The sequence below is a fragment of the Puntigrus tetrazona genome, chromosome 15 (genome assembly GCF_018831695.1).
Source record: "Puntigrus tetrazona isolate hp1 chromosome 15, ASM1883169v1, whole genome shotgun sequence".
Lineage (NCBI taxonomy): Eukaryota > Metazoa > Chordata > Actinopteri > Cypriniformes > Cyprinidae > Puntigrus > Puntigrus tetrazona.
In genome coordinates, this window is record NC_056713.1 from 87,664 (window position 1) to 115,161 (window position 27,498).

The 27,498-nt window shown below is 36.4% G+C and overlaps 1 protein-coding gene and 1 pseudogene across 1 annotated transcript in view; one reads left to right on the forward strand and one right to left on the reverse strand.

The window, feature by feature from the left end:
* LOC122359282 overlaps positions 1–7,283 on the forward strand; it is a 17,194-nt pseudogene extending 9,911 nt beyond the window's left edge.
* Positions 7,284–10,964: 3,681 nt separating this feature from the next.
* LOC122359153 (leucine-rich repeat-containing protein 7-like) overlaps positions 10,965–27,498 on the reverse strand; it is a 51,964-nt gene continuing 35,430 nt past the window's right edge. The window contains 11 exon segments of the mRNA XM_043259373.1: positions 10,965–11,002; positions 11,864–11,956; positions 14,013–14,277; positions 16,154–16,278; positions 17,393–17,542; positions 18,669–19,328; positions 19,331–20,378; positions 21,943–22,123; positions 22,323–22,434; positions 24,270–24,356; positions 25,456–25,578. Coding sequence (XP_043115308.1) covers positions 10,991–11,002; positions 11,864–11,956; positions 14,013–14,277; positions 16,154–16,278; positions 17,393–17,542; positions 18,669–19,328; positions 19,331–20,378; positions 21,943–22,123; positions 22,323–22,434; positions 24,270–24,356; positions 25,456–25,578 — 2,856 coding nt within the window. The 3' untranslated portion in view covers positions 10,965–10,990.

Consider the following 27,498-nt stretch of genomic DNA (forward strand, 5'->3'; position numbering starts at 1 on the left):
GTATTATGTTTTATTCAATGGCGTATTTTCTAACATTTGTAAATCTAAGTTAATTTTAGGAATATTTCACCCAAAAATAATTTATTTGTATTATTGTACTTACCCTTTGTTTCTTTTCTGAGAAACCAGATTCAGCATTACACGCCAACACTCCCCATTGGATTCCTCTGTGTAAGATGAGTGTGAAGCGAAGGCATAAACTGGCTAATAAAAACATCCCAATAATCATGAAATCCACTCCTATTCATTAGTTGTATTTAATTAAAAGCTGCTTGGCATGAAAGAAATCTATAAAGGTGTTAAGCTTTTGGCCTGACCCTAGAGGCTAAATATGACTCCATAATCATATTGATTTCAATGGATAAGTGCATTAACTGTTTAACTAACTGTTTTGTATAGTTGTGCATGTGTGCGCTCGTATTTTGGCCAGAAGCATTAGGATTTCACTACTAAAGTTTCATTTCTTACTGAGCAGTATTTTCAGCTTCACAGGATGTTAACACAGTCTTCTACTAAGTTTTATCAATAAACTTTAGCTCTCATTCTAATGGCACCCATTTTATATAATTCTTATCCCATTCAATGCAATAATAAATGAATAAAATCAATCCACAGTACTTGTACTCCATTGTATTTACAGATATAAACCATCATACTTTTTTATAGATACGAAAACCAGCACTGAAACATAAAATTTCTTCCCGTTATGTGTGTATGCACCAGCTCCTACTTGCAAACTCCAGATGTTTGGCGCAACACTAAAAGCCAAGCAGTATATCGACAATCAAGGAGACACGTGCGATGGCATCTTGTTGCTCTTCTTGTAGAAAGGCATAAGAAGGAAATACAGGTGCTGGGTTGATGGACTCTACACATATTACACTACTGGCAGACACATATGAAATACCGCATCACAACTGGAGATCCATTAAACCTTCTGTGGCTATAATGACTTGATATTTGTTTCAAGTATGGCCTAGTTATACTCGACACTAGCATTGAACGAACTCACAATACAAGGAACACATTAATGGCAAGTACGAGACCTCTTTGTAATGCGGCTGTGGAGAGCAAGACCACAGATCATTTCTATAACGTCATTCAATGAATGGCATGAAAGGAACTCAAATCGAAAAAGCCATTCAAAGACGTAGGAGTAAACTGTGTACCATCAGCTACCTTCCCTCCATAAATACCGTATATTTAGAGATAACATACAAAAGATGTTCTGAGATTTAATTGAGTCACAGAGATGGCTGGATTCAAAGGAAGATCTTTTTTTTTTTTTTTTTTTTTGTTAATTTGAAAAACAATACTGCCTAAGTAGTGGTTACGAGACCATGATTGCTGTTTGATTCTGTTTGAGTTGTGTGCAGTTTGTTTTACATGCCTTTTACCACTGTAATGCAAGACTCAGCTAAATTAAACTTATGAAATGTGGTGCTGAACTGCAATCAGGAAATATTCTGTCAGGCTGTATAGAACTTTATACTAAGTGTTTTCACTGAAAAATGGTTGAAGCAGTATTGCAAAAGAATTACAAGTGAATCCAACCAAAATAATTACAAATATTATATAAAATATGGACATTTTTACAAATGTGCTTTTAAATTACAGTTTTGTGTGTACAAGATTCAGATATGATCTGTGCTTAATCAGAACAACTTTAATCTTGTGCTGCTACACATGTACACATTACAAAATTTTAAAGCATGACGGCCAGACACCTAATACAATGTTGAACAACAAAGTTGCCTCTTTTGATTCAAGCCATTAATTGATAGATTGTGGCATCATTAATGAGTCATTAAATTAATAAATTAGCTAGGCGAAAGCATTGTATTCTGCATTAGATTCTTTGTATGTAGGTGGGGCTGGGGAGGTGAGTTTAAGCGTGGGAAGTGCTGGAGTAATGCTAGCCAGCCTTTTAAATGTAAAAAGCAACAAGCCTGATTGACCTCAAGCAACCAGCAAGAACCAGTCAGCTAAACATTAATACCACCAGCGCCATCTAAAGTTTCGCCAGAGGAACTAGGTGATTTTTTTACTAGCATGCGCTTTACTAAAACCCGGCAATAGATAAAAAAAGGCATTCAGAATATTCGACTGGAGCGCTAAATAAATTGCATAGTAATCACTTAAATCATTGATAATGTAATTACCTATAAACTACAGAATATTATGAATAAAACAGTTTTGAAGAAATTAAATGTATTGTGGAACACGTTTTTTTATTTAATTTTAATAAATATACTAAATATTAGAGTAAGTGAATTGCATTCAATTTATTTTAGCTCACACTTAAATCAAATTAATAACTTCTTTCAGCTAATTAGTTTATTAAGCAGCTAAAAATAAATAGTTTTTCATCATTACACCCCATGCATTTAAATAATACGCATCAAACTATATGCACGCTGTAACAGACCCGTTAGATGAATTCAAACGTAATGATAGACAAAGAGAATAATCCATCCAGTAAACACTCAATCCAACATACAGTATATTTCATTTCACACTCCACGCATTTCTTGCGTGTAACCTCTGCACGCTCCGCGCGCGCGCGCGTCAGGCTCTATAAATCTACCAATCGCATCCATGCATACGAACAGCGCAGACACTGGAAAGGTATCCGAGCGCGTGTGGGGAGGACATTATTCTACATCACATCACGGCGTTACATGGCGTCGCTTCCAGCGACGCACTCGCTCGCGTTCTCCGTTTCCGACCAGCCAGGATCTTACATGTTTCGACTCGCGAGCGCAGATTCGAGTCTGTCATCGTTGCAGACACGTTACAACATGCCCGGTGATGTGCTCTGACGCGAAAGCTATGGGTTCAAATTGCATCCCTATCCGAGTATTGCCATCTCAAAATTTTCGGCACCATTCCGATGTGCGAGGTGTGGCCAGGTTTCTAAATAAAACAAGCGCATGATGCCCAGAAACTCCCTCGAGGATGTTTGCTGATGGACAGGTGGACGAACGATTTGCTGATGTGAAGGTTACCTGTACGGCACTTTTATATTGCGACGCGAGATAAGGCTTTAAATATCACGCGCGCGCGCCCTATCATTTTCATTCATCTCTTGGGGATTTTGGGTTATAATAATTAAACGCCTTCCAGGCGCGGGGACGGTCGTTCTCGTAGGATGCTTCATCGACCTTTTGGATGCAGTGCAGTTTTGGCAAAATAGACAAAGGCTATCTGGATGTTAAGAGAGAGCCAGGCGTGTCGTTTGGAATAGCCATGTTCGCGTAGTAATATGTCCAGATGCGTGCTGACAGCCCGTTTTAAGATGACCTTCAGCATCACTGGCGAAAACGCATCACCTTGCACGTTCGTTGTGCCATTATGAACGATTTTACACGCGTACTTTCATTAAATACATTACCGTTATGTCGCTGATGGGACAGACACGAATCAATAAATACTGCTAAATAAACTACGCGACACTTCATATTTAATGCTTTTCTTTTCATCTTCCTTCATCCATCTTTATATTATTGAACGTGAACACCGAAACCAGCTACCAGCGTACCTTGCTCAATGTCCCAAATACATCACAATGTACATTTTAAAACAAAAGCGTCTTTCAGAAGACTCCAGAGAGACGCAAAGCGCACGACGCTCGTCTACCTTTATTTACTTTAATAAAATCGTTCATCAGCGTGCCATTGCTGACCAAAACAGAAACATGATGATACTGACACTTTGCTAATTAAGGGCCTCCCCTCGGGACATGTAAAGCAGAACAAGATCATGAACTGTATAATCAATTGCTGCTAGTAGTGTAGAGATGTTGCTTTAACAGGTATAATCTTTCCCAGGGCCTCATGCATCATCCTGCTCTTTACAGAGCTTTTATGCAGTATGAGATGATTAGATCTCAAATGCAGATAAACCTTTTAAATAGCTCTTTCAATAATAAGTTGTACTTCGATGGACATTGCAGAAGCTCTTTTCTCAACCACGGGTGTTGTGGTATAACATGTGCATAATCCCAATGCATTAGATATAAGTACCATTTTTGCTATACATTTTACAGCGCTTCACACTTTTTACTCTGCATACCTGCACGTATATGCAGCAGATGAACTTAAAGGTCACGTTGAATTAATAATCGCGACTGTGCTTTAACCTAAGTAATCAGTATCCGTTAGTCAGCGCCGCTGGCGCAGCTGTTCGTGTTGGTTCATTTAAAGTTCAGGCCACGATAACGATGGCAGTGCGTTTTGATGTGTGATGTCTTTCATTGGTTGGTTACGCTATCAACAATGGGCTCCTGCAGAAGTATTATTGTAAGAGATTAATAGGCATTCTGGATATGTGACTCATTGGATTCAGCTGTTGGTTCTTCAATTTATGAATTTTCTTTATGTGTCAGATGGGTTAAACAGAGCAGGATATTATTAGTGGGAAGCCAGTGAAGATTATTTCGTTGGCAGATGTCTGTGAAACTGCACAGTTAAGCAGGCTGTGTATTAGGTTTTGTTGAATAAGTTCATTTTATTATTCCTTCAATTGTATTTTGATACTAATAGTTTTTAACCTTATGAAGTCATTGGTCTGCGCTGAATAATTTTGCATGGAATGAGCATTGGAAAGCAGCATTGGCGAGATCCTTTATATAAATGTAGGAAAATGGGGAAACAATAGCATCATTACCAATGGAAACAAAGAAAAATAAGCTTGAGAAGAGAGAATATAGATTCAGATGCAGCTTACAGAAAACACAGTCTAAGGTACTTCTAGGCTAAAGCTTAGCATCCATTTAACACATCATATAGTGAAACAGGCCTTTTTTAGTTCTGTATCTGTGACATCACTAGAATGTAGTGTTACATGTATACAAAACTGATTGTCTGAACATTCTGTGTGATCCCAGAATTATTTTCAGGAACAAATCCTTCCACAGGACTACCAAAACACTGTGAGGAAGATTATCTCTTGCCAATATTCTGAGACAGTAAAAAAATAATGTATTTTCAGTGTATGAATATTAAACCTGCCTGTTTGCTTTGGTTAAAATGTTTTGTATTTCTAAAATGTTGAAACCAGCTAATTCTTGAAGTGTGTGTTTATAGGTAGTCCTCTAGCTTTTGTTCGTAAAATGTAGCATCTGCCAGCTGATATTTATACGGTAGCGTAATCTATTTTCTGTCTTTCCACATAAACAGAGGCAGTTTTCTAAGGCGACATTCTTTACGAGTAAAAGAAGAATCTGGAACATACAATCCATTTGCTCTAGTTCATCAGCAATTCCGTCAGGTAGGAGCATTAAGATGATTTGCTTTTGATCGACATCCTGGACATCTGTTATACAGAGTCTTAAGATTTATGGCACCATTACAGTAGCATACATATAATGAAGCAGTGGATAAATTCACCTCAAAACACGTATTCACAAGTCAAAGTGCTCATTCTGAAATCAGTCAAAGATTCATACGCTTATTTGAGTCTGTACAAACAGCTATAACTATAATTTGCTACGATTTGCTCTTTATTTTATTTTGAGCATTAACAGAAATCTTATAACAACAACAACAACAGTTAGTTCTGTACTTTAAATGATTTGCTGAAGTAAAATATCAGCTATAATATAATATAATATAATGCATATATAAAGACATGCCTTACATTTTCAGTGGAATAATACTGAGCTATTGCATTCCAAGCATTGTACCACATTCTGAGCAAGGTATACATATTATGAACAGCGAATTTTATTTTATTATATTAATATTAATATATATCTTCCATGATTGTACATACAGGGAAGCAGGGCTATATTTTGTGTTGTCATTCACCTCTGTATTAGAGAGACACATGGCTTACACCTTACATACAGTAACAATTAATTCTACAGAAATAGGGCCTATATACATATATATATATATATATATATATATATATATATATATATATGTACACAGCAAAGTCATTTGAGTCAAGGGAAATGTCTATCAGATGAGCCCAGCATTTCCACAATTTAGCTTTTTGGATGCTAGTAGTTGTCTATCAAAACTCCAAAGATTTCAGAATCTTAAACACATTTTACTTCTTTAAACTAGATATGTTTTGTGACTCATCTTTCGAAACTAGTTTGTAAATTTGTCTTTTGTAAAGACAATTACCAACTAGACAGTCGTTCATTATCATGATCGCACTATAATTCTTTCCTTCAGCCTCATTTTAATTAATCAAAATTAAATATAGCTCTACCTAATAAACAGCTTTTTATATAATGTCCATGACCTTTTGTTTGTAGCCTTCCTCTATTTCCTTTCAAAGGCAGGTATGCCACATCTGCACCAACACGAATCCTCTGACCCTCTGTGGTATCTTTTTATTAGGATGCTTTGTGACTTTGTTTTAATGCATCAAACCATCCACAGAGCTGGTTGCTCCAGGCGGTCGAGTCAGAAAGCATCCACAGCCCGGTGAAGGCGTATCGCGCCACGGTAAGCGACCAGACCACCATCCTGGTCTGGCTTTTGGCCATTTACAGTGAAACTACCTCACGACCTGACGTCTGCGGCTCTTTTGTTCAGCATCGATGAAGCGTGCGCTCATCCTGACCGACGAAACCTGCCCCAACAAATCCGGCGCCGTGGTCATCATCACGGGGACATCACCAGCGGCCTGTCAACATGCACTTCGTGCTCGGCCCACGGCTGCAGAGATGGATTTGGATGAACCCACGAATCCTGTCGCATTTCATCAGTTACCTGGGATTGAAAACTTATTTAATTTAACTCTAAATATAAGCGGGATGCTGAGTAGAAATTATACGGATCGATTATGCGGCCCAAAGGAGAGAGGACTTTTGTGCATGAGCAGGGAACAAGCTGATTTTATTGGATAAGTCAGCAACTGGAACCAGATCGTCGAGGTGAAATGCTACAGCGAACTCTGGCCATGCGGGGATTCGTAAATGCGGACAGGCATTGGTGGTACAATTTCAAACAGGACTATTTCCTCGATTGCAAGTATCAAATTCTGTTTTGGCGTACCGAGAACTGATTCACAAAGGCCTATCACTGAAATTGTACAACCGGCTTTCTGTCGGCACTGTGCGCGTTGTGCTCCAGGTTGCAAGGAGAACTATCAGGGCTATTGCGAAGCGCTCATTCACTGGGCAGTTTCCGTCTCCGGAAGAGTATGGCTGAATTATCTCCTGTTCACCGGCAAGCAGGAACTTTACCTGATACTTTGACTGGCGTAAACACTTTAAGGTGAAAGGTAGCTCTGGGCCGGGCCGCTCGAAGCGCGATTGTTAAGTCAGAGAGAGCTGCCAAGAGTACCAAAAAAAGCGAAGAATTTAACGAAATCACCAAACCCAAAATGGTGTGAGGTTAATTCACAGCTGAGCAGCTGGACCAGATTAGCAAGTGGCCGATGACCAAAGAGCTTCATATAACTTAATTTCAATGAGGGTCTGGCCTTGTGACACTTTTATTTTTATAAAATATCCCAAAGTAGTGTACATTTTGTTTCGTGTTAGGTTTTCAACGTTTATTAATCTGGATCTTCCAAATTATGCAGTTTAATAATCACGTAACATTTGGAAGCTGATTTTATTGATGCAAATTCATTTAAAGGACAGTTCACCCAAAATTTAAGTTTAGTATCATCCTACTCTACCTTCTTGTCATTTCCTTTACATGCCAAATCTGTAGAACACAAAAGATATTTGGAAAGGGAAAAAAATCATTGCATTTAAGTGTCGAGGACAAGAAGGTGTTCTCAACTATTTTTTTAACAGCGGGTATTCACGTTTCTGCATACAGCACTCATCTGAAGAGTTGAAAAGAAAAGTTCAGAACTATAGATATCATATTGCCAAACTAATTTTGAGTCATTACCTTTATTTTTTTTTTTCATTTCTATGGCAGAAAAATAAACTACTAAAGTAATAAAACAAAGAATCCCCATAAGTATCAGGAATTGAACTTTTTAGGAATTATCAAACATCTTTTTATATATAAAAATGACCATTTGTATATCATATACATATATATATTTATAGACACAAATTCACAAATGCAGAAAGAATTGTACATATTTGTTTCTAGTGTTTCTATTCCCTGTAATCTAACTCTCTGTCCATACATTGGTTTTGTTCTTTTATAAAATTGAATTTCAGGCCCTCAGTGAGTATATCAATATATTAAACCATTATTTAGAAAACATTTAAGTAAAAATAATCATTTATCAAATATTCTTTCACAATAGTATTTGAACAATTAGTGCATCATCCATAATAATCTTTATTTAATAATCACTGATATTTCTCTGAAGCTAAATGCAGTGGGTATTTGTGTGAGAGTCTTTCTGAATCATTTGGCTCACGCTCCTTCTAAATCTCATTTTATGTATTTAGAAACATGCCAGAGGTTGTTGTCGTTTTTAGGGATATTATAGCACTGTGTCACAATAGCCAGTTTAAAAATAAATTAATAAATAAATAAAAAAGAAAATAAAAGGCCAAAGAGATGTAAAACAATGGTTGTAAATGCTTTGTCCAAAACACATGACCCTAATAAGCATCCATAATAAAACAAATTTAAGTCAAATGATATATCTAATCAGTAAATATACATGTACATATTATCTAGTCCGTTTTTATTATGACAGAATTCCAACCTTTATTTTATTAAAAAATATTTAAAAACCTTAAAAACGGTAATAACAACAATAAAGCAACGAATTAAAGCACGCCTTTTCCTCATAAACGTAGTACGCGTGCCAAAGTACATGTTTATAAGCCAGCGTTGCCAATAAACTTTGCGCATTGTATATAGATTTTCCTGGCAGCCAACAAAGATGCAGTGGGTTAAAAGCGGAAGCGAAAAAAACAAAAAAGAAAAAACATGAAATATACATTCGCATTGCCCGCCTTTAGACCACAAAACCCACCTGAGTCAGGGCTAGGGAAAATCCATGATATAATAGAGAGTGCTGCAGAAATACAAATGGAAAGAAATATTAATAAAGGATTCATTTCTGTCATTTGGTTGACTAAACTCTGAAGGTCGAGATCTATCTAAGATTAAAGGGACACTTTGATTCCCTAAGTTGTGGTTTTTGAGAAAGATGTCTCACTTCCTAAGTTATTACAAAAACTCATTGATGTGTTAAGTCATCAATGTAATCACTCATTCCATTCTCGCTCTTATCACATTGAGTTGTAAATGTATATATTTACACAGAGGCATTTTAAAGTTGGGGCATTCAGTGTGCCAGGTAGGTAAATGTCACTAAAAACAGATGCCTTTCATGCTCCGAGATTAAACGAAAGCTCACTAGGAAAAATAAATTACAAATAATCACAACCATATAAATAAGCAGGAAAAATGCACCCACTTTGTCCACAGAGCTGAGATAAGAAGAATATGTAACATCAACCAAGATTCAATAGTAACTGTATTGCATTAGCGAATGTGCCAAGCCATATGTAATTATTATATATGTCCTCTAGTGCCACATTTAACAGTTGCCATTGTCCAGCAATTGGCAAATTGTTCCTAGATAAAAAGAAGATGTACAAGTTCCTGTGTTCCATCCCCAGGTAAGAAGTCTTTCAACTATAAAAATGTTTGTGTTATGCTCTCCCTTAAGATTACAAGTCCTGATTCTGGGGGATTCTTAGAAGAGACACTATGATTTCATGCTCCATGTAAGAAACTATGTCCGTTGTACCAATGCAAAGAATGAAGTACATAAAAATGAAACAAAATGAATTGGGTCTGGAAAGAGGAGGGAGGGATGGGAAGGAGGGAAGAGGAGGGAGAGGGGATGGAGGGAGGAGGAGGAGGCAGGAGCCAGGCACGTGGGCAACTACCACCAGGAGGCTGGGAACAGTAGACTCAGAGAGGGGATAAAGTACCATATATATATATACACTGTGAGAAAGAGAGAGAGAGAGAGAGTGCAGAGTCATGCTGTAGAGAGAAGGTGGAAAGAGACTAGTCTTTAGATTGCTCTGGATCACAATAAGAAGAGGAAGGAACTTCCTTTCTTACAGACATTCACAATCGCGAATTGCAGCAATAACACACAAAACCAGAGACAACTGAACTTCCCCTCTTGAGATTGTTTGGAGGCTAGAGGCTGGATGCCTCTGCATATGAGAAGGCAACTAATACAGACACAGCTTTTGTAGTAAATATGTAAATGGAACTATCTGAACAGCAATTTTTAGAAGTTTGGATGATGATTAGTTGCATTTGTAATATTCTACATAGAAATAGATACTACATTTTATATATAAGTATATTTATATTATCAGATTCAAAGATTACTAAATTCAATAAGATTTGTATATAAATTCAAATGAATTCAATGAGATATTTAAATGTTTTAAAGCTATTCTTTTGAACTTTCTATAAAATATAGAACTTTCTAATTTATACAAATACTAACAACATTCTATTTTCTCAACGCTAATTATGAAATTGTATTAACACTTGTGCATTAATAATATTAGGCTGTGTAGCTACTGCGTAATCATTTGTTAAATGGTAAAATACTGTTCATTATTCTCATGCTAGTTCAGTGCATTAATTCCTTGCTACTAATAAGTAAATCTGAATTTAAACATGTATTGGCTAAATGCAAGTTTATCTAATGTGATTCAACATTAATAATGTTAGAAGACAGAAACTTACTGTAAAGAAGTGTGCAAGAAAATACCCTAAGAACCAAGTCAGCATGTTATGATTTTAGTAATAATGCATTTAATAATAATGGTAATATCAAAAGTCAAAGTTAGTCAGACATAACAACAAGAGTCCATGCTCACTTGGCGAAACACAAGCACACACACATACACACATACACACTGGACATTTAATGCCACATGCAAAGCCCTCCACTGGCAGTGTGGCGGAAGATGCATTATGTCGCAACTTGTGGGACAATGTGATGGAGAACAGTGTTACCTTCAGAATTTTGTCCTAGTCGAAGAACGTTGGAGGCAGGTCCATCAGGCTGTACCCTAGTAACAAAGAGATACCCTATAAGTCAAAAGTGATATGAGGTTAGGAACCACATGGTGACTATGGTTTAGAATCTTTGCCTTTTAATCTGGATTTAGATTTTCTTGTTCCTCTCTCTTTTTTTTCTAATTAATTCAGAGGCGATGTACAAAAGAATTACCTTTTTAATATATGAAAGTATTAGCTTTTACAATGTAAACTGAAAGACAAATGTTTATTTTAGAGCATTTGCTGGTGACATTGTTTTTGTGCTGGAATCAAGGCAGAGATTATAAAGCATAAAGATTAAAATTACATGTGGGACCCATCAGTATGCGCCATGTCAACACATATCAAGTCTTATTATTTGCGCCACATGTTGAGAGTCCACCAAACATTACATCATTTCTTCAGGGCTCACAGGATTCGGCTTGTTAGAGAAGAACCCCAAAGCAACAATACACAACGCATAGCGGTCCCTAATGCTATGCTGAAAAAAGAATGACATTTTTTCATGCAAATCTAAACACAGTATGATATGAATACACATTGCTAACACACAGCTACACGAGAATTGGAAACTTGGGCTTATTCATGTGCTTCAGTCACGAAATACTTTTGTTTTAACTATCGCCAAATGTTGCCAAGACATGAAAAGGTTAAAAGGTAATGCAGTCAGCTGGTGTGCAAAGGTTGTGCATTGCAGTAAGCGCATGTTTCCATGGTAACACTACTGAGAGACACACTTTACTAACTGAAGAGAGATGGCTTTGATTTTGTTCTATATAAAGCATCGTTTTAATGATTTCTGAGAATTAAATGCTGAAATTAACATATTACATTACGCTCTGTCCTTTAAAACGCGAGTGAAATGGTCTTACCATGTCCGAGGGCTTGAAGGGGTTCCCCTGTCCACTGATTCCCCCTGAGATGCTGAAACCAAGGCCAGGGTTCTTCTCTATTCTCACACAGAGCTGTCAACAACATAAAACAGAATTTCAGATTTAAGGCTACATTTTCTCATGGACGCATCTCTTTATCTGCGTTTTGTATCTTATCGGCACATACTGTACTCGTAGATATCGATGGTTATATAAGCATTGCTACAAAAGGTAATTGCAAATTTTTATCTCTGAATTAGGGCACGCTTTTTTTTAAGGTCTGAGTCTCATCATTAACAAACCACTAATGATCACTTTTGCATCAATACATTAATTTGCTGCTTGTTACACAGTATGTGCTTGAAAAATACTAATAAACAGCCAATAATATTAACTCACAATTCTGAAAAAAAAAGTCAGCAAATCGTAAGAATTGAGATAAAAAGCCAGTTACCTTTTTTTATTTCATGACAAATAGAAACAAAACAGAATTGAGATATCAACTTAGAATTTTAAGATACAATTACCATTTTATTAATCCTGTGGCAGAAAAGGGCTTCCACAAATTAGATTTTAAGATTTTATCATATATAGTTAATATTGCGATTTTGAGTTTGACCTGATTTTGTCAGAACAACAGTGTGAGAACTGCCTGTATCATTTTAGTGAGTTTTTTTTTTTTTATGATTTACATGTGCACAGTGAGATGATCTTTCTGATGTTCCAGTGTGTACAAGCAACACACTGGATTTTTTGGGAAACGCTAGTGTGGACACGATATTTTGAAACGAAAAACCCAGATGACAGTAGATACAGCCTTAGAGAGATTCAGAGTTACCAACCCTCTAAATATTTGAAGAACAAGGAGACATTGAATTCACATTTCATGATTGCAACATAAATCTTAATTCACCTTTCACAGGAGCCTGACTGACAGGCGAGCCGACCAATCATAATGCTCAGTCTGCCATTATGTCCATCAAACAAACCAGACAGAGATTAATTTTGGTGGATTTAAACTTGAAAATTGTGCTTATTGGTGTCTTTCCAAAGCTGAAAAAAACACTTCTGATCATAGGTGGAGGGTGAACCGACTCCAGGGTAAGGCTAACATTTAGTGTTAAACATCATAAAGGCTTTTATACGTACCAGATATGGATGCCATGTCACAAAATATTTTTAATACGATTGAATTTGTATATAATGTGACTGTCATTTAATAAAAACATTGTAAGTTGCTCATTCGAAATAGCTTTCATTTCCATATTTATTTAAACGGCACATAAAAAGCAAAGAGTATTTACATGATCCAAGAACATGACTGACTTCAGCCTAGCCTGAGTTTAAAAAAAAGTTTAAATAAAGCTGCCTACAATGTCAAATGGATCTTATTCGTACGTACATTTCCACTTTGTTGCTTGTAATAGCATACTTTGTGGGAGCTCAGAAATCAGTCAGTGCGTGCACTTAACAAAACTCGTTAACGTAACTCATCTCTGCCTCTGATTGGCCACTGCATTCATAAACTAAATGGAATCATGTGTGTTTATAATGCACTGTAAAAAAAGAAGCTAAATTTGATGCATCATTAGCAGATCTTCATTTAATGCCACAACTGACTCTCTTCATTTAATTTTCACTTTATACGTGACATCTGTAATAGATTTAGTTGAATTGTAAAGGGGCATATTTTTCCAAATTGGAGGCATTTTTGCCTCAATCCCCAGTTGCTTTCAGCCTTGCCCAGCCTTAAACGCTCCACCTATGCTTCTAATGTTCATTTATGTTTATTTTCGTAAATATAAAAAGATTATCGGTTCATATGCAGCTTGAACTGAGGCGCTACGGTCACGATCTGTCATGACACATTAAAGAGCCACACAAATGGTATTTTATATTGTCACAAATTACCTCATTTTTAAACTAAAACTTTGTTTCATACCAGAAATAACCAAGATATTGCCGTCTGTTTTCTCTTTGCTCCAAAATGTATTTTTCACTGCGCAAGAACGTGACGTGTGACGTATCGGACATGACTAAGGGTGTCGGGTCTTTGTTGAAGACCCTCAGTTGGTCTTTTATTGAATCCATTTGCAACTGTCCATTTCTTGGCATTTGATTTGAATTTATTCTGAGAGATGACCTGTACCTGCTCTGGAAAGCCGTCCATACTCTTCTGGCCTTTAGTCTGGATGAAGCAGCGGGCGCTCTGAGGCCGGGGGCTGGTGGTGGTGATGGGCATGGGCAGAGGCGACTGGTACTGCTGGATGGACACCTTGTTGATGGCCCCCTCATACTGCTGGTCGCGGGCCGTCCGGTGGGGAGGGTTGGCTGAGGTTATCATCATAGTCTGTTGTTGATGGGGATTGTGAACGCCAGGCTGTGGGCAAACATTAGGCAAAACTTTAATGGCGCTGACTTCGTATAAGCGGCAAGCTCCTTCATATCACAGGCGCAGAGGCAGTATGAGCTGCACAGGCAGACATTTTGATTTCCCTATTTGATGTATTAATTTAATTAGGCTTTTCTTCATAACACTTAAATGTGTCAGCAGAAGCAAAATGTTCCACAATATTGGCGACAACCTAAAGACATTCACCGATAGACTGAGGTTGCTAAGGAGACCGAGCGAGAACATGCGTTGTGTGAAATGAATCACGACAGCAGGTAGTAATTAACCCTGGCATTTGAAAAAATTAACATGGCAATCACGATATAACAGAGATGTCTATCTCACAGAGAACAGGTTAAGCCAGAGGAAACTAAAGAGTAGAACATGACAGGGATTTAATACTTAGAGACACGTGGGTGTCTCTCTAGAAAACGCATTGTGGAAATAATAAAACTATAATGAGATCCAGACTAATGCAATGAATCATTTTAGTCCAGGCACCGCTTATGGAGGGGAAAAAAAATGAAACAAAAAAACAGGATCATTTTAGGGAGAAAGTTTTAGCATTATTGCTGATAATTCATCTTATTATTTGAGACCAGGTAGAGAGATTTTGCAGGATTATTATTCCTTAAATACAATTTTACTGAATCATTTCTTTTTATAGTTGTTGAAAATGGTTTTGCTGCTTAATATTTTATAGAAAAGGTTACAAAAAATGTAAATAACTGATCTGATTAAGTTAATGCATCCTTGCGGAACGGAAGTGTTCTGCCCTATAAAGGCAAAAGACCTTAATTCGCTTAATGTTTTTTTATTTCTCCAGCCAAATTATTTATAGGTCAGTTATTATCAGTATCTGTTGCTGATCACCATTTACAAATTTGTTAAAGAAACACCTGTATAAAATCATACGGGCTGTCTCATCTAGGCCATTGTATACAGAAATGTGACTGTAGCCTATTAATAAAAAAATAACAACAATTTGACCATAACAAGCAGACTAAAAGTTAAACATGAATGGATACAGTTTCGCAAACATTTTATTTGCTATGCTCAGTAACGTAAAAAAGAATAGCAAGCAGAAATGATGCTCTGAGTGCTTGTGGATTAAACACTGATGGTGATGTTCATCACTATGCTTTGTATTTATCGGGTTACAAGAAAAGGTAGGATATGGATTTAATTGTGAACTGTTAGTACTGATTTTATGATTAATCATGTCACAGCATTCTGACAGGCAGTCCGTCCACACGTGTCCAACTAGAAGCGACAGCTTTATGTATAAAAGTAGACAAGTTACCTTGTACTTTAAGATTTTAATAGACAGTAAAACAAAAGCGGAGCACATTATAACTCCAAGCTGGCACAGTAACTTTATACTGACGTGTGGCTAAGCAAAAGCAGAATGCCATCATTTATTTTGAGCGTTCCCAACTAACTGAAAGAGAGATAACTATTGTTATACAGTGTTCTGCCTTGGTGTCTCCAGGGCTTTTAGGAGTTATGGTTAAGAGGACCCATTATTTTCTCTCAAAAAACAACAACAAAAACTACATTTAAAAAAAAAAAAAAATATATATATATATATATATATATATATATATATATATATATATATATATATTACCTTTTAAAAATATTTTACATGCCCCATTTTTTTATTATTATTTATTTTACTAGAACAACATATATAATACATCAAACACTTCAGTGATAACTTTTCTGCCAATCACTGAATAAATGATTCATGAATTCACTGAAACAAAAAAAGATGTGGTCTTTAGGAAACTTAATGACCAAAAATAACATATTAAATACACTTATAATGAATATATTGAGTTTACTGGCCAGCCTTAGAACATCCTGTATCGAAAAAAAAAAATTGTGATCAATACCTTTTGATGACATTCATGTTCTCTGGTGGCACGTCTCTTCTTCCCAGTGAATACGGGGCCCACTGGCTACTTGGGGAAACCACCTCTTGTCCATTATCTAAAATATTGCTCTGTTGTGAAGGTGTCTGAAAGGATATAGTGCTGTCAGCAAGCAGAATTCAAGACACTGCTCTAGAAAGACACTGCTTTTACAAAATGAATTTGGCATGGTAAATTTCCCAAATACCTTGACTCTTTTTTGTGAACTGGCTTTTAGCATTGTTCATTGCAATTCATTGCATCACAGCAAATTATTATTATTATAGTTATTATATTATAAATTATATCCTTAATGCATTATTCTAAACAATTAGATTTCGAAAATTAATTTAGTACAATTTCACAATATTCAAGAATGAATAATGCTTTTAAAATGACTAAGCTTGTGTGTTTTCTTTCGTTTTATAGTATTAATGTAGCTGATTAACTTCCATTGATATTAAAATATTTTAACATCTGCATGTACGTCTAGTTAAAAGACCTTCCAATATATGATCATTATTTGGTGAAGACAGATGCTCTTGTAATAACAATTCTGCAGAATATCTATTGCTGTTAATTGCATCAAATAAATATTGAGCTTATTAAAAACAGCTAAAAACTAATTTACGAAAAGGCATGTTTGCAATAAAAGGAATAAATAATCATGGTGTTCAACACCTGGTTGGACTCGAGTTTGTGTAGCGCACTGTGCTTTATTCTCTTACAATATTCAAGTATGCAAGTAAATAGAGGTTAGTGAACAGTGCACACAGATATTAATAATTTTTAGTGAATTCAAAGTGACTGATAAAGTTTGATATTTGGTGTCATTTAATAAGCACCAAGAAGGCCTTTCATAAACATATTTCTGCTATCGGTCACAGATTGCTTTGTTCTGTGAGTTAAAGACAGAAGACCAAACACAAAGACTGAGCACATGCAACAGAAAACACCTATATATGTTTAACATCACAGTGAGAGACAGTGTCTTGCCTGGAAGTGTTAGATTAGTGTTAAACTGTGAAATGTGTTAGATGGTCTATTGTAGTGTACACAAAAATGTTCCAGAATTATTTATATTACCACTGTTTTAGAAGTTAAAGCAGGAGCTGCTCGAAAGAGAGAGGTCTAAAAAGAAAGTCTTGGTAGGAGACGTTATGTTCAAGTACGTTTTACTTCCTCATGCTGAAACTGGGGCTGAAGTTGCTTCATACTCACATTTGGTAGAGGTAGCCACTGAGTTGTTTGGTTTTCATGCTTTGTGTTATTGTAAAAGTTTATTGTCATGCTTCTGCTGGCATGCGGTGCAGCATAGCCTCCAGAGTACAGCATGCCGAAGTTTACTGTGTTGTGCTTAAGGACAGCGCTCTGATTGGAGGGAAACAACCACATGACATGAGTGAATGGGTGTGCCACACAGAAAGGTCAAAAGGCTGTGGCTGGGGATACACTGGACTGCACATTGCTGTAACAGAGTGAGTAAGCTTGACAAACAGAACAACAACAGAACGTCATTACTGCCCACGTGACACATTAGTGATACACAGCGGTTACACTTACAGAATATTAATAGCAGCAGTGTAGGACTAAATTACGTGAACAATGAAGTATGCTGTAGTACTGTAATCCACTTACACAGAAACAAAGGCATGTAACTGGGTGAATCTCAGGAAAGAAATGGCAGGGTCAGATTCCACCCCAAAAAAAGAGAAAAGAAATCGGTTATATTTTGCACAAAAGAATCGAAGGATTTCTGGCAATGTGACTGTTACTTTTCAGGTCAGTGAGTTTTCCTCCATCATTATTTGGTACCGTAAAAGCAATTTAAATTAGTGTAATAAAGTAAAAATTACTTTAATGTAAAAAAAAAATAAAAAATCAGTGCTGTCAAACGATTAAAAGTTTTTGTTCGTGTGTTTACTGTTTATATATTTATTATGTATATATAATACACACTATATTTAGAAAATATTCACATGTCTATGTTTATATTAATATAATTTATATATAAATATTTTTACAGATTTTTCTGAAATGCATGGGTGTGTATTTATATATACATAATCAATATACATGGTACACACGCATATATTATGTAAACAAAAACCTTTATACTTTTATTAATCACATTGATTTTAAAAATGGGAATATATAATTAAAAAGCAAAACATTTTATTGGTCCTAAGAAAAAAAATTCTTCAGGCAGAATATAATTCTCTTTTATTTTCTTTTGATTTGGGGTAAATTATGTCCCTGACATTTCTTGATAGGTCACATGAGATTCACCCCACTATTCATGTGTCTAAAAAGCCTTCATGTAAACTGTGTGTACTCCAAACATATAATTCTATAAAATATTGAGAACATTGGTTATTGAGATATCAACAATTATACAAGACTAAATAAAGACGGAATAAAAGAACCAAATAATGATTTCAAGAGTTTACAGGTAACAAACACGTTGAAGAACAAAAAGCAAAGCTAGCTTACTCACCCGGTCTAGCCTCTTTGCTTCAATATGTCTAAGCAGCTGCTGTCTCCAATCTACTGGCATTTTGGAGGTGGGGTCCTCTTGTTTCTGAGGGATAGGTCTCATCTTCATGTCAGTTTCAGGGCTCTTCTCAGTGCACGTACTAAGATTGTAATCTGAAGGCAATTTCTCCAGCAGCGCAGCCATGGTGGGTCGGGCAGACACTGGCCTTGCCTGAGATGCCCCATATGTCTCTGTGCTGTAGCTCCGTGCAGACAGGGGGCGACGTTGCGTCAGACTCTTGGTGGGGTAACCCATGATGGGCTTTTTGGGTTCTTGATAAGACGAGTAGTCTTCGTCATACCTACCGTTCCTCTTATGGAATTGGGCGTCAGTGATGGTAGCCAAGCTGTTCTGTTGATCGAGCATGCTCTGTTGAGACCTGTTGTAGTGCTCCGCCAGCTGCAGTTCTTGGCTTTCAGCTACTCTGCGGAACAGCGCCATCTCAGTCGAACTTACCAGAGAGTCAGCGCGCCTCAGAAAGCCCGGCCTGGAGCGCTGGGGCTGGACCGAGAGCTGTTGATTGATGGCGTCATCGGTGACTGCAGTCTGAGCAAATGAAAACATCTGTTCCATTGGTGGATAGCCTCGGTAGCCTCTCGGGCTCACAAGTTCCTTTGGCAACGCGTCTTCCCAGGTTGGTTCACGTATTCAGGGGCATTAGGGAACGGTGGAGGAACTCTCCTCTCCGCTTTCATAACATCCATGGCTCCTTGTGGGTTGAAGCTTTGGTCAAAATGGTAAACTTTTTTTGGGATGGCTGGCTTCTGTTGCTGAGAGATTTTCGAACCAAAGCCATCCAGATCGTCGTCCAGCATTGGAGCAGATTGGCTCCTGGACATGCTCTGTTCTAGAGGTACAGGTAGGTCCGCTCTATCAACACTTCCCTGGTTTTCTATGCTAGAACTGTAGCTGTCCAAGGGAATGCTGTAAACCTTATACGACCCCATATCGATTTCATCTATGCTCTGTGATTTCTTGAATTTCGCTTTTACCTCCTTCATCATTGGGGAAAGTCTTTCAGAACTCTTGCTGATGACCATAGTGCCTACTTTGTTTGGTTCTTTTACGCCCTGGATATGCGCAGAAATGTTGGGATGACCTCGTCCCGTCCCTGAGTCCGTAGAGTCCAGAAACCCCCAGGCTCTAGTTGAGGGAAAAGTGCCGGGTAGTTCCCCCATCTCCTGTTCAAAGTCCTTGCGATCAGGATTGGGGCTGTTGGCTGGAGTAATTTCCAACTTTGAAGGGAAAGCTGTCCTGTCCTCGAAGGGACTGGGAGTCCTCGTCCAGTTCTGCCAGGGGTTAGAGGGAGCAGGCACTTCAGTTTCAGGGGTGGTGCGAACAGTGTGGAACGTGAGCTGCGACTGATCGAGCTCTAGAGGGACTCCCACAATGCGCTCTTGTCTCATGAGAGGCCGTCGGCCATGCGCCATCGAGGCACTCCGGGGCTTTGAGCCTAGCATGGGGTTTCCAGCGCTGCTGCTCGGAGTGTCAAGAGGCGTCTCCTCTGCGACAAACCCTGTGTTATCGTAGTGGGGGGCGTCGTTCCAGCTGTCAAAGGTGTCGCTCAGTGGCCGCCTCTCACCTCGCTGCTGCAGCGTGCTGGATGGAGGTGTTTCCCTCTGGCTCAGAAGGGGCTTGCTTTCAATGGGCTTTGGAAAAGACTGAGCCAGCCTGTTGAAGCATTCAGACAAAATACTTGAGATTTTATCAGTGAATATGAAAAGGATTTGGCAAGTGAAAACTGATATGGCAAGAATATTCAATATCATAAAATTCTAACAAAGACAATGATGTGGTGTTCATTTTTGTCTAAATATATGAATTGATGTAAAAAATGTAATCCATTAAATGTAATGATTTGAATATTATATATATATATATATATATATATATATATATATATATATATATATATATATATATATATATATACTACCAGTGACAAATTTGGGACCAGAACAATTTAAATGGTTTTTTTTTAAAAGGAGTTTACACTACCATTTGGGGTCAGTATTTTTATTTTTGATAAAAAAATTACTTTTATTCAGCAAGGATGTGTTAAATTGATAAATGATAGCAAAGATTTATATAGCTAGAAAATATTTAATATTTTCCAGCAGACCAGCATTTATTTAACTTTTTATTCATCAAAGAATCCTAAAAAAAAGTATCAGTTACCACAGTATCACAATCTCTTAATGTTAAAATAGAAACCCGTTTTTTTAAATTGTAATATTAAGCCTCTCTAGACCCTCATGTCAAGGTCAATTAAGCCTCTTATAATATAAATTTAATAATATAAAAAATACACTTAAAATTCCCTAATTCCTTGTTCATTCCTTCTTGCAACTGAATCTGCAACATTTAAGAACAGCCCACATTTATTCGCTTATCACCACGCTGACAGAACCTCATTGCTCTGTAAATTTTGCTTTATTTTTAGCTGATGCTTACAAAATCTTTTTACTTGATGTCTTTATGTAATGTTGGAGATGAAATATTGAACGTTAAATTTAAATGGGCCTACAACTCTCTTAATATAGTCTAATTTATGTTTAAACTGAAAAGGGCTAGAAAAATATTGCTGTGGTTGACTGCCGTCATCATCAGATAGATTTTCAATGTTTATCAAATTTTGCCTATGTAACACTTCTGCAAGGCTATCAAAACAGAAATCTCTCAAAGAGCTCTTATGAAAAACAGGCAGTGGAAGGAGTGATCATTTGCAGTTTTTCAGCAGTGCTAATTTTATATAAAGCTTTTATTGTGAGCAACAGAGGTAAAATTTCAGCTGCTGTGTGAGTTTGACATAAAGAAATTGTGAGGTGCGCAGCATCACCCAAATACAAAATAAAAGACAGAAACGTCCATATAAGGCTCACTTAACTGTCTTCAATTTTACTGGTAATTAAAATGGATAAAAATATGAAATTTCAAATGAAAATCTCCAGTCTAATAAAAAAGGTGCAGATTTGCAACCAAATATATCACTGAACACCAAATAATAAATGTAATGTTCATTAATATTTACAGGTAACGAAAACAATATGCAGGTTACAAATGGCTTGAATAAATTGGGATTATTTCCAGAGATGATTAATGCAAGACTATTCCAGTGAGACAATGTCAGTTTTTGGGCACCTAAAAGTTTGATCAACTGTCATGTCATATGAGCGCACAGATGGTCTGTTGGTTCATATAAATGAATAGTGGCAGTGATTAAATTCTCGCCAACCTGTTGGTCCAGTGAGTCTGTGCTGGCCCCTCTTTCCCAGATGTTTGCAGATTACTGACATTTCCAGGTGGGTTGGAGGAGCCAGACGATCCCTGGGAGGGTGAGTAGTCTGAATAAGTGGCAGATGATCCGCTGTTGTTCAAACAATGCATTTTGTCCGGCTCAGACTCATCGGTGGACTCTGAATGCATTACAAAAAAAAGAAGATATTAAGATATACAACGTAAAGCAGTTTAAATGCGACTGCATTTCCGTATTATTATGCTTCTCACAACAGCTGACTTCCAGCGTTTTCCAGTTCAATCGCATTAAGGATTTTTTAAATAAAAAAACTTTATCGATAAGCAACTGACTTACACAGGCTTCTTCATCTTACCAACCTTTTTTTTCCTTGCCCAGTAACACAACCTTTGGTTTGTACATTGGTGGCTCTACCAAAGTCGGCCGCATGTCAGAAATTCGGATATCATTAGGGGAGCCTCCCATGGAGTCCTGGAAACACAAGTGTCAAATTTGCAGTGAACTAATAATATAAAGGAATGAAAAAAAAAAACCCACAAGGGAAGTGAGTTGTGGTTTCCCTGCAAACAAATTACAATCTTTCATTTAAAAACACCAAGATCGAGCAATGCATAGTTTATTTTAAGGTCGCAATGAATGTAAATCAACATCCAGCTGTATTGAAAACCGCTAAAGAAAACATAAAATACCTCTGCGAGCTGTTTAGATTCTATAAAGATTTTACTGTAGATGGAGATTAATTTGAATATGCTTAATTCCTTTCTTATATTACAGTGACGGTTTCATGGTTCTAAAATGCAAACACTGGCCCAAAATGACCTCAAAGTTAAACAAAGCTGAAGCTGAGAAATATATTAGAAGTAACAGAGCGTGATCTCACACCTCAACATCAAGTTGAGATTCATCATTAGTAATATATAGACTGTTATGATTCACAGGCCTTGTCCTGGCTTGTCTGGTCAAATCCCCCAGGAGCAAATCAGTAGCTTCCAGCTCTCTCACAGCTGTCTATGACAAAACTCACACCTCTCAGACCTGACTGTACATCAGCAGGCTGGCTCACACAACCGGCAGCAGAGCAAGAGGAAAGTCACATAGCAGAAGATTCTCTCAGAACAGACGCCTCTCCCCTTCTCTGCCTTTCATCTGCGTAGCTCCCTCACGACGGGTCAAAATAAATACGACTGTTTAAATTGATGCGGCAGGCTAATGCTTTCATACTTGGATTAAATGAATTGTGAACAAAATTCAGCATGGGGGCCATTTGATGCATGTTGCGCAGTGTTCGAATGATACTAAAGATTCTGGGGAGCCCAATATTTGAAACAAAACAGCACTTATATACTACCGTTGCATATTTGGATTTGTTTATTATTATTTATTCATATTTTTCTTGAGAAACGATACTTCATTTCGACCGGAATGCAGCTAAATTTCTTCTAGATTTTTTTTTTTCTAAAAATAAAAATACATATTATTATACAGCTTTAATAAAAGTAAATGTGTAATGTTTATTTAAAATAAAAATATTTATAATTAATATTTTAGATGGTGTTGTTTTGAACGGCAATATTCATGAAAGAATTCTGAAAAAAAAATCTAAGTAAGCAGCAAAGCCGTTTTCAATAGTAAAATAATAATAATAAAAAAATCAGCATATTAGAATGATTTCCGAAGGACCGTGTGACAATGAAGCTGCTGGAAATGTAGCTTTGCCATCACAAAAAAAAAAAAAATTAAATTTTTATTTTATATTCTTTTAAATGTTTCAAAAAGGTACTGCCTCACTGAATTTTAGATTATACGAATGCAGCCTTAGTGCGTTTGCTGGTAAGAGACAAAAAATGTTGTTTGTATTCAAATTGTGTCGAATCACAGAAATAAAGTGCTATCTATGGTAACTAGTGCTATTACCCTCATAGTATATGCTGCTGACAAAGCTTTGTAGTAGTTAGCTATAATATGTATTTATTACTACAAATGAATATAGTAATATATAAGAAATATATTTAATATTTATTAATATATTTTAATTCTCTTGCCATAACAACAAATTTAAATGATACTTAAAGGCTGCTGACAGTCTCCTCTTACCCAGAGTCCCGGGACCATCTAGCCCCCCTGTATTTCGAACACCGACTTCATTACTTCATTATGGGAAACAAACCCATGCAAGTATTTAAGAAATGTTTCAACCACAATGGGGGTGTCTGGAAAAATGAATCGAATTTGCTTTGAAGGCAGTTGAAATGAGCCACCCCATATGTTCAGCTGATTTTCTGCTGTCTTGTCTCTCAGCCACTTACTATGAGGCAGAAACAGGAAGAGGAAGTAACGGCCAGGCTCGTATTCTCTGGCTGTTGCGGCTTGGGAACGACGCGATGTAAAGAAATCTAAGCAAAACAAACATACATACATATATACAAACAAACAAACAAAAATGGATTCTCGTGGTCCAGAAAGAAAAGAATGTGTAAGATTCATGAGGTTTATGGCACTGGTACTCCCAAGGTCCCGATAACCCTGATATTAATAAGAATATTTGTAGCTCCGCAGTTTGGCCTGGTCTCTGAGACCATGGGGGGAAACAGTGTGAGGCTAAGCCGCCATGAACACAGTACACCATGCACTTGTACGCTATTCTAAACAAAGAGCTACTGCAAGCATAGAAAAAAGCCTGGCGTCGATGAATGAATTATGAATGTAGCTGCGTTTGCATAATTCCTTGAGATTCATTGTGGTTTACTCGAATCATCTTAGCATTCCTGAACTCAGTTCATATTTTCACACAGGATCCTTTAATGGCTCCTTCTTGACATTTCACGCTGACCTTTATTTGCGTTCGCTAAAAGATTTCCAGCTGTATTCTTAGCGGTGCTACAGGATATAAAACACAGCGGGTCTAGATTTCTAGTAAATAAATAATTGTATGATATTTTAAAAGCGAGTTACTAAAAACACGAAGCGTACTACAAGGTTACTGTGACATTCTCTGCTAATTGCAACAGCTCTCTCTAATATTCATAGGCAAAGTTAATGACTCGGTTGTTATTCTGTGTCCTGAACAACACCGCGGCTCTGGCGGTTGCTGGCTGCGAGAGATGAAACGTGATCTTTGTGTATTTTATCTCCGCAGGTTCAGCTAACCTTTAACAAACGCTCTCCGCACTGTACTCATCACTCTCCATACACGCAACCGAACTGACTCAGACACCGAGGATGCAAATACCAGGCCTTCAAAAACAAAAGAAACTACTGCCTGAATTTCATTACACACTCTCATCCTTCTGTTTTAAACTTACTGACTTTGGAAATCCCTCATGTGTTTTGTATCTACCATAATTTTCCATTTAAACCGCTATGAAATGTTAAGGGGAGCTTAGGATAAGCTGCAACCCTGATACGTTAGTGTGCATAAATATCGTAAAAGGATAAAGGCATCGAGCATTTAAAAGACAATTAGAGACAATTAAAAGAGAAAACTTGTCATACTTCCGAGCTCTCAGTCAGATCCTCTTTGTCTTTGCGTTTTGGGATGTCAATGGCTGAGTTGAGGATGACGCCTTGATCGGACATTGGTGGTTTTGAGAAGTCTTTGACCTCTCGTTCTGTCACCTACAAAGAACACACACTAATCTACAAGTGTCTCATGCTTCAGTGACAAAATGAACTGTGACTCCATATCCAAGGGAGGCTGTGCATTACACTCATTCTTCATTTTACCATGTGTATAATACTGAATATATATGTTCATCGCACCTAAAAGAAACTTTTTTGGTGTATTTATTATACACATTATACATTATGCATGCATATATATTTATTATGCATGCATATATATATATATATATATATATATATATATATATATATATATATATATATATATATATATAAGAAAAATGTTTGTTAAATTTATTTATATATAAACTAAATTATTTGAATGTAAATGTTCAAAAATTATGACTAGCTCTATGTAGAATATATAATAATAATTATAATGAAATCGATGTACTATTATTATTATCATCATCATTATTATAAAATTATTATTACTTACAATTATTGCAGTACACTAAAATTTATATTTTTTTATTTAAAATCAACAAGTACATCTAAAAAAGTTTTATATGGAAAAGTTCTTTATTTTTTGTCATTTAATAAAAAAAAAAGCTAACTTTCTTATATTCCTCATCAATTGTGCACAAACTGGAATGTAGGGGTGTGCCATATCGTACTGTCCACAGCAATACCGGTATATTTTTACATGATTAAAAAAGTGTCGTATCACAATATTAGTGATATAGCGGGTTGACCTAGGGATGCACCGATGTTTGGTCGAAAAAAAACAAAACTCTTTTTAATAATGATAGCAGTGTGGAAACATTTAAAACTGTATGATAAATTTAGATTTTTCTGAATTTTGCTAGGCAGTGTGATACATGCACCTTCCCAAAATAGTAAGAATGATTTATAAATCTGCTGCTGTCAACAAAAACAGAAATAGGGACTTCCTGTAGGTTTCCGTTAAAATAAAAGCTCCATCAACATTCAAAAATGTTGTTCTGTCAAATAAAATGAAGAAGACAATAATAAAAATTACAACAGCTCTATTAATACATTTATTATAATGTTCACAAAATGTTTAAACTGAGATTTTTGTAATGTTTTAAAACAATTCCCTTCTGCTCCATTTATTTGCATGGCTGATTCAATAAGGGGGTCTCAAAAATGGCCACAAAAGATTCATTTTAAGTTAAATTTGTTGGTAAAACGTCTGCTAGAATGTAAAACAAAAATCAGTGTTTAATACATATTTTTAAATTGATGTTTTGTATTATTGTACAATGTTTAAAAATTAATTCATTTAACATTTACTATTACTAAGGCATTCAAGTTATTTGACATTTGAATTTTTTTTCTTTTAAGTACCACAATCGTTACGTTCCCTTGTAACTGGTTCCTTTTATAATGATGTAGCTCAGTTACTCAAGAGAAAAGCAGTCACTAATATAACGTTCTTGTATATCCTAATAAATATCATTGTCCCAAATATTCTTGAAATAACGTGATATAATTTTGAGGCTATTTCAGCCACCCTACTGAAATGTCTGAATAATATATATAAAGAAGCGTTTTTTGTTTTTGTTATTTTTTAATCTGATTGTTATAACTTACAGCTTAGGAAAATAACAAATTCAGTATCTCAAAAAAATTTTTTTAAATTAATATTGATCTTGATTCATTTTGAGTTTAAATACTGGGTACCTCCTGAGCTAGTTTAGAAAATGCAACCACATTTATGGGGAAGACTACTGACTTCTATATTATTTTTTTTTAGATGCACCTGTATGAGTACATCATGAGTCAATCTTTTTTTAAAACATGTTTTTTTTCTTCTTATCCTGAATCATTATGGTATAACTGTAATATGTGTTTACTCTATATTATTTTGTGACTTGTCATATACATAAAAAGAGAGAAACAGCACTGGCGGCATGCGATTGTTATTAACCACCAGAATCTCACAAAGTA